Source organism: Coenobita brevimanus, chromosome 103, assembly GCF_032717465.1.
Source record: "Coenobita brevimanus isolate Jiangsu-jjx chromosome 103, ASM3271746v2, whole genome shotgun sequence".
In the NCBI taxonomy this organism is placed as follows: domain Eukaryota; kingdom Metazoa; phylum Arthropoda; class Malacostraca; order Decapoda; family Coenobitidae; genus Coenobita; species Coenobita brevimanus.
Window position 1 is genome coordinate 758,477 of NC_137056.1, and position 9,024 is coordinate 767,500.

A 9,024-nucleotide genomic window follows, 5' to 3' on the forward strand; every position below is an offset into this window, starting at 1 on the left:
ATAAGATACATGCAGTGCTAATTACGAACCACCCCATTTGTAGTCCGGGAAGAGGTGCTGGTGAACATCCCAAGCCCAGGAAAGCACACTCCACAGGTATCCTAACACTACAGCAGTTATACAAGTTTTCCTTTATTAATTCCTAACATCAATGAGTAAGACAGACACCAAAAAAATAGACATCTTTCCTCTAACATTAACATCACAATTGATATAATAGTACTGTACATTCCGCACTCGTCTCGTACAGTTACAGCGCTACAGGTTTATGCGGTACACACTTGTTATTTTAAACGTTTGATTTGATGGTTAACAGATATGAGGTACATATGAGTGGTTATTTACAGTATTTATTTATGGTATTATATTTACTCTGGATGCAGGGGTCTGTGGATATTTGATATGTAGCTTGGTCAACTTTGTTAACACAGGAAAATATAAGTGTAGGCCTGCAAGTATGTGTACACAGGTAGATGTAAGTGTAGGCCTGCAGCTATGTGTCCACTGGAAGATAGAAGTGTAGGTATGTGTACACAGGAAGATAGAAGTGTAGGTGTATAGGTACATGTATATAGGAAGATAGAAGTGTAGGTGTATAGGTATGTGTACACAGAAGATAGAAGTGTAGGTGTACAGGTATGTGTACACAGAAGATAGAAGTGTAGGTGTATAGGTATGTGTACACGGAAGATAGAAGTGTAGGTGTACAGGTGTGTCCACAGAAGATAGAAGTGTAAGTGTATAGGTATGTATACAGTTTACTTCTCCCAGCATGACATTTGTAAGCCTTAAGTAGCTACACACACTTGTCCATATATGGTACTCATACTTTTCATTACTAAAAATCATTACACATGTTTCTCATCCACACCTGTACGGTTAAAGAAAGCTTAACAGTTACTGAGCATATAGTCATATGTCTATCTTTTCACCTAAGAATACTAGAAAAGTTTAAACAGCTAATCTTTGTCACCTTCCATACACTGTACTGTACAACAATATTAATTTTTCGTATAGAACTTTTATAATCTGTGCTAAAGTACTGTATATTCATCCAGTTAGAATTGATCCTGTACAGTAGCTATAGACTATTGAATAGACCGTGTAACTCAATTCATTATTTAGTTCATGCAACATTTTCTCAGTCCATATTAACCAGGATAATCATATTTGTCACCATATTAACCAGGATAATCATATTTGTCACTAGACTTGCATGTTACGTTTATTTGTTTAGCTCAAAAAAGAAAGAAAAAAAAAAAGCGCCACTGATAAATCAACCGTAATCATGCTGTAATGCCTGGAATTCGGAATTTTGTACTTTAACAGAATTATTGAAACATACAAGATGTAGCTTTTTATAATAGTGATTTTTATTAATATTAAGGAATTTATATAAGCTGTAGACTGCATCACACCAGGGACGTCTTATGTTTTATGCTAGTTAACCACTTTTTTTTTTTTTTTTTTTTTTTTTTTTTTTTTTTTTTAAAGACCACGCTAGGCTGCAGGGATATGTATTTCTGTATTTATTGAGTACAGTTAACCTACATACTTGCTACATTTGTAAATGGATCTACAGTAATGAGAGGATTAACAGGTATCCCTTGGTTTTCGCTGTTTTGACACTGCAAGCTTTGGTTTATTTGAGGCTGAATAAGTCATCAAAAAATACCGTTGAAGGTATATGTTATGATTTACTAGCGTGTCATGTTGAATCATCCAAGCAAGTACAGTATATTGTAATATCTGGCGATGTTTTAGGGCACTACAAAGGAGTATTAGGCTAATCACATACAGTACATGGGTTCATATTATGGCTGTTGAGGCCCTTTCAGATGGGTTTTCAGTGCAGTATTTGTAGATTCTCTCAGTTCACAGTTATATCTACTACCCAACACCCATGAAGAGTGAGGGACTTTTTTTTTGTTTTCTTTTATGGCTACTTTCGGATCACAAAAATGTACCATATTGAAAGGATTTTAATAATTTTTAAACATAAGTACTGTACTGTATTGTATAATTTTTTTTAGCTCATGGGTGCTTTCTCAACCTACATGAATGTACCATATTGAGAAAATTTTATTCACTTTTTAAAATCTAACATAATTTTTGGATTGTGAGTACGCTGTCTTAGGCCATGAACCTCACACAATCACAAGGCCAACAAAAACAAACATGACCATTTCTCCAAACTTCCACTCCCTGCCCTTCCCCACCCCTCCCCTCCCTCCCCCACCCCCCACCACACTGTCCCCCACCACCAGAGTCTCATTCCTTCCCCCACGCCTTCTGTAACCCCCCCTGGGCCTATAATTGGCACGCCCCGAGCCCCGGTTAACTTGCCACTGTATGCTGTTCTCATCGGGATCTGGGCTGTTGGTGGGTGTAGGGATAGAGGTGCTTGTAGGGTGGGGTGTGTATGGGTGCCGTGGTACTGGTTCTGTTGGGAAGAGAAAAGGAGGTTGTTTTTGTTATTCTTACAGTACTGTTATTATTATTATTTTTTTATTATTATCGTAACTGTCATCAGTATCATTGTCATCATCATCACCATTATTATTAATTACCATAATTATCATCATCACCACCACATTAACTCAGAATTACCTTAACCACTTCACATTGAGGACATTTAAAATTTACTTATGCTGTCTCCATATAATTTTCTTCAGTGTACAACAGACTTTTGGAACTGGTGGAACAAACCCCTTTACATGCAGGTTCCCCCAGGCTGTTTGAAATCTTGTGGTGGTGGCAATAATTGAATGCTATATAATGAAAGGAATAGGGGTTGAATCAAACTGCATTTTGCACTCACCCGTATAAGGTCTTGTTGGAGGTGTTGGTATCGTCACAACCTTCTCCCTCAGCTCTGAAACATCATCACCGTCGTCATCAGAAGCCTATTATATACATTTTGCCGATGATAGCATGTGTGTAAACCAAAAACCTGCGGCTGTGATGTAAAAGGCAGTACATAATGATCTTTTGTATGGAATGGTGTGGCCCCTGATGATGTCCCAAGTACTGTATCATACTGTATATAGCCGTGTCTTGCTCAGCTGTCTGTCTATCTAGGCCGTTAACTTTTTTATTTTTATATATATTTTTTCTGGTAGCTATGACCTTAGGCAATTTAAATTCAGATACAAGTACCAGTATGTAGGTATGGGTCAAAGGTGTTGGCCACTGAAATGAAAGGAAATGTATCACGCTCTATACTGTCCTCCACCCATCCGGACGGTTATCCACTCATCGATTCCTCCATTCATTGATACATATACAGTATATCCAGTTAACCATCCATCCATCCATGTCCCCACTGTACACTCATCCATCCATCTGTTTATCTATCCCCATTTACCCATTCATTCATATATTTTATCCATTTACTCATCCATCCATCTCCATCCTTCTGTCCTCTCACCCCCTCCATCTGTATATCCTCATCTATCCATCCATCTCTATCCGTCCCACCTTACCATATAATGTAATGGACCCCCTAGCATGGCCGGTGGGGTTGATGGCATGGCAGTGGTAGGATGTGAAGTCCCTGATGTCGAGTCCTCGCACTGTCAGTAGTATGGCACTCCTCCCTCCCACACGCTCCTCTCGCACACGGTACTTGGAGTCTGTTGGCAAAGAGAAATTATTATTATTATTATTATTATTTTTTATTTTTTTTTTATTTTTTTTTTTTTAAGACTGTGTTGCTTATAGTTCTCTTGGCATGATTTTTTTTTTTTATAAGACTGCATTGCTTATAGGACTCTTGGCATTAGAATTTTTTGTTAATAGATTGTATTCCTTTATAATTCTCTTACCTGATTGAATGCCTATGCAATACCTTAAAAGCCAGTACACTAAAACTGTAAACTGAAAATTAAGATTGGGTTTTAGAATGTGAGGACGTGTACGAGGGATTAATCAGGGATCTTGTAATGAACTGTTAGGGAGATACAAATATTCAGAACAAAGCAGTAGTGTAATTTCAGTGCTTTTTTTTTTATTGTTGGCTTACTTTTTCTTTGTTAGAAAAATAAAAAGCAAATAAAAAATAACTGGGGACTAACTATGAGTGTATGTGAGGGAGGGGGAGACCAAGGATGAGATGGATGTATGGAGTGGAGAGGTATATGAGAGAAAGGGTGTAAGTTAGGGGGAGGACAGCTAAGTGGCAGGGGATAGGGTGATACAGAGGTGATTTGTTTGTGGCCACCCCATACAGGATTAAGGCGTATGGCTATAGATAGATAGATGGTCGTACTTGCTGTGATATTCTTGTTGTGCACGGTCCAGTAGTGGTGTGGCGGTGGGTTAGCCTCGCTAGAGCAATTAAGGGTCACATCACCGCCCCTCACACCACCCACACGTTCACGACCCAGCCACAGCACAGGCGCGTCTGAAAAGGATGACCGGGAGATTACTGGATTGTTTATTAGATTAGGTTAGATGCGACAGGGGAGGAATGATATTGTTGATTTGGTTACATTAGGTCAGATCAGGTTAGGCTATCAGGTTGTTATGATATGTTTGATTAAATTAAGTTTGGTTAGATCAGGTCGTGCTGTTTTGTTAAGTTAGTTTATGTTGTTATGCCATCATAAATAGTTGAACTTAACCAGAACGAGCCAAGTACACCAAGCTAATAATAACCGCAACCCAGATGCAAGCTGATTTAACTCGCTGAATGCCAGTCGCGTCTAACCCAAATCATCCCATATTTGCAGATTTTAGACCCAGCTAAACGGTGTATTCGAAATAACCCAGCAAGATTTAATCTTATTCCATATCATACCTAGCCTTACCTCACCTTTCCTTGCCATAACTTACCATACCTTACCTTACCTTATCATACCAATGTACCATCCATTTCCATTTCATTAAATCCAGTCCAGTCCCAACTCATCTTATCCCATCCCATCCCATCCCATCCCATCCCATCTCATCCCATCTCATCTCATCTCATCCCATCTCATCTCATGCAGTCTCATCTCAGTTCATCCCATCCCATCCCATCCCAGCTCACAGGTAACAGTGAGGTGTGTGGTGCGTGAGAGTGGGGCTGTGGCATTGTTGTCCACGTGGCAGGTGTAGGCCCCACTGTGCTCCCTCCTGACGCTGTGGAATACCAGGTCGCCCCCCTCCACCACCCACACTGCGAGGAGAGATATAGGTTAGATAGATAGAGGAAGATTAGATAGATATAGATAGATAGGGAGGGGGAAGGTAACTTGGGTAGCTTGTTTATCGTGCGTTGACCCAAAGCACAGTTCATTAGGTTTTAAATGGACGTGGACTTTTTAGTATATCGAAAAAAAAAAATATATATATAAATACGAAAGTTGTTCATTCCAAAGAATATCTGATAGGACTTTTATTTTATTTTTTAAATTTAAAGCATTTAATTTAAAGTGCACTGATTCTGACTGCGAAGTGTTATTATGCTGAGGGAGGGTGTCAGTGGCCAGAGGAATTAAGATATTGTGTAAGACGAGGAAACTAGACATACTTCATTGCACTGATAGGTAATTACTAGGCTTACACACACACACACACACACACACACACACACACACACACACACACACACACACACACACACACACACACACACACACACACACACACACACCATTCCCTCCCTGCTCCTCCCGCAGTCTAAATTCGAGGCTCATTAAATCACCTGCCACTGTTGACACACCTGAGTGGCCCCGCCGCCTCACCTGCTAATTAAGGCATCTGACCCACCTTTTGACTCACCAGAGTTTTAAAAGAGTTGGCGAAAGGAGAAAGTGTGGTGTACCCTGTTATGAGTTTTCATTAACATGTATGATTCTCTCTCTCTCTCTCTCTCTTTCTCTTTCATATGTATGTATTTAACTGTGTAACATAATTAAAAATCGGCTTTCACTACATGAAATCTGGTCATACCCCGGTAGCTGCACCAAACCAGCTAATAGGTAACATCCCATGGCGTATTCTCGGCTAACCCAACCTTGCATCAGTACAGTTAATCACACGCAGCCCACCCTAGTTATTGTAATGGAACCAAACCTTACAAAACCTAGACTTTCATAGCATGTCCTGAACTTCGTAAACCTAGACTTATCCACTGTACGGTAAACTAAAGGAAACTAAAATAAGTAAGCCAGACGATTTCTAACCTGACCAGAACAAACCTGACGCACCCAAGCCAAATCTAACAAAGCTGACGCGATCACTAACCGTGCGTGGTGTTATCTGACCTGTGCGTGGTGACCTGAATATCGGGTCGGCGTCTGCCCTCCTCCAGGTAATGAGTGGTGGCGGGAAGGCCCTGGCACGGCAGGTGAGTGTCACGGTGGCACCCTCACGCGCCTCCACGTATGACCCGGACCACTCCTCTAGGGATGGGGGCACTTGCAGGGGAGGGGGGGAGATAAGAGATTAGTAATTTTAATTCTGCCTTCTGTTATTGCTATAACATTTTATTGTAGACAAGTGTTTATATATATATATATATATATATATATATATATATATATATATATATATATATATATATACCGTATATAGATAGGTAGGTCGATTTTAACAAGTCTTTCAGCCACTGAAATTACCCTTGTGATACAAATCTTGTTAGTCAAAAAAAAAAAAAGCCATTTGATAGTTCTTGGTGTAATTGTTTAATTTCAGTAAATTAGCCTCGATTAATGGCGTACATTTTGTTAGTATCTGCTTAAGTACTTAGGGAAGACTAAGTAGCTCTTGTAAGTCATGGGCTCTGTGTCAATGTAGTTGATTATCAGCACCAGAACTTACTGAGCTTGCAAATTGCTCTTGGTATGTTAATCTGTTTGCTTAAGTACTTACCGAGGACCTGTAAGTAACTCCTGGTGTAGGTCATGGGTTGTGTGTTAATCTGACACATGTAGTAGCCCCTGTCGTGGGATAGTACGGGTGCCAATGTGAGTGCTGAGGTGCCTGGCTCACCCCTCAGGGAAAGCCGGGGACTGCGGGTGTACAGCTGGTCCCCGATGCTTAGGATGGATTGAGACTCCTCGTGTACCCAGGCCAGCTGTTGAGATAAGTTTAGATTTTGGCTGTGTTAGGCTAGGCTGGGTTAGATTGATTTGAACTACATTGCACTGGAATTGATTACAAGTAGGGTCTGCGGATGGACACTCGAAAACCAGGAAGCCAAAGCCGCCTTCTGTTAAATGCAGGAGGATGGAACAAACCAGTCAGACATGTTGTATATCGGAGCTACACAGCTACCGTTTCCTTCCACCACCAAAAGATGGCTGTAACACCAGATTTCGTGATGTCAGTTGAATTGAGGATATATAGTCATCCCCCGCGGCGTGTGCATTTTTACAACATTTGAAAGAAGAAGAAAAAAAAAAACGAAGGTAAATCCTTCTAATGAGTAATTCGTAAATCCTTCTAATGAGCAGTCTCCCCAAATTGGGATAGTACTTGCATTTGTACATGGTAAAAAGTAATTATTTACCCAGGTAAGGAATTATACTGACCTTATAACCTTGTAAGTTGGCCACGGAGCATATAAGAGTGACCTGCTGACCCTCGACCACCGTAACATTGTGGGCTGGGTGCACAAACTGAGGGGGACCAGGACTCATGCCAACGTGACCACTGCCTGTTGAGGGGGAGGGCATGTTAGGTCAGATGTTTCATGTCATGTGATTAAGTTGGGACATAAGGTCAGGTTAGGAAAAGGTGTTAGGGGGCTTCGTTAGTCGACGTGATCTTAAAGGCAATCCATCATTCTCCATTCTCTCCATAAAGCCAAACCATCTCAGAGCATCTTACCATGACTAATATTCAACCCTTTTCACTCCCTCTTCCATTTGACAGTTTTATTAGATAGAATTTTGGAACTAGAATTTAGATCTAGTCGTCAGTAACCTCTTCCCTTCGAGAGCTCTTGTCTAAGCTGTGTAATATTTTTTGTGGGTAATAACGAAATAAAAGGCCTCGTAGTGAATTATTTTGGTTGAAAGTAAGCACTCTGGAATGTGGTAATATCCAGGGAAGATGCGAATATTATTGTGTCAGAGAGCGGTGAGGGGGGGGGGATCGACACTTTCCCCTCCTCCTGTCTCCGTCTTCCTCTCCTCCTCCTCCTCTTCCTCCTCCTCCTCTTCTGCTGCTTCTGCGGCTGTCAATTCCTTCTTTCCTCCTCCTCATCTGTCAGTTTCCTCTTCTCCCACATTCCTTCCTTCTTCCCCTCCCACCTTCCTTCCTTCCTTCGCTTAACTTTTCCTTCCATCTCCCCTCCTCTCCTTCCACGTTCCCCAGAGTAGGATTGAGCGTTCGCCTTTATCATATCTCGCCGCGGTTTTCTTTACACTTTGTTTTTTCCCCCACATTCCATCGTCCTACACTAACCTTATTGAACAACTATTTTAGCTAATTTCCTGACCTAACTTGGCCGGGAATTTAAGTTAATTGAACCTAGCAGAACCGAACCAGGCCTAACCAAAGCGATTTTAGCTTAATCATTGTGGTGATGGATTTGTATTGATTTTATTCCTCCTACCTGCAGACGATTTTACTCACCTTTAGAGGGAAAGAAACATGGCTTTAAGTTGGCAAATTACAAATAAGGAATAGGTGTTTGTAGTGAGATCAACTGTGAATGTGTGTGTGTGTGTGTGTGTGTGTGTGTGTGTGTGTGTGTGTGTGTGTGTGTGTGTGTGTGTGAATATTTTGCCTATAACGTACCACACAGAAAGTAGTCATCATCATCATCATAACTACCACCATCACAGAAGTTTACCATGTCTTAGAATATTACCGAAGGTTACCTTATGCCTTCTACCGTCTCCCGTATGTAGTTACTTCTAGAAATTCTCATAGTGAAGGGGTTACTAATGCGTCTACGGGAACAGTACACTAAATATAAATGAAAATCCTTATGTAACACCATCAGAAAAGTAAAAGGAAATAGTATTGAACTAGAACTCCGGAAAAAGTTAATCCGTATTGAACAGAATCTTCAGCAGTCGTGGGAGT

The 9,024-nt window shown here is 40.7% G+C and overlaps 1 protein-coding gene across 1 annotated transcript in view; it reads right to left on the bottom strand.

Annotated features, from left to right (window-relative positions):
- Positions 1-848: 848 nt before the first annotated feature.
- LOC145415547 (lachesin-like) overlaps positions 849-9,024 on the bottom strand; it is a 19,746-nt gene continuing 11,570 nt past the window's right edge. Inside the window, exons 2-10 of the mRNA XM_080284770.1 lie at positions 7,521-7,645; positions 6,859-7,063; positions 6,252-6,404; positions 5,033-5,161; positions 4,271-4,405; positions 3,486-3,635; positions 2,822-2,875; positions 2,252-2,443; positions 849-871 (exon numbers count right to left, since the gene is read on the bottom strand). Coding sequence (XP_080140896.1) covers positions 849-871; positions 2,252-2,443; positions 2,822-2,875; positions 3,486-3,635; positions 4,271-4,405; positions 5,033-5,161; positions 6,252-6,404; positions 6,859-7,063; positions 7,521-7,645 — 1,166 coding nt within the window. The remainder of the gene's footprint in view (positions 872-2,251; positions 2,444-2,821; positions 2,876-3,485; positions 3,636-4,270; positions 4,406-5,032; positions 5,162-6,251; positions 6,405-6,858; positions 7,064-7,520; positions 7,646-9,024) is intronic.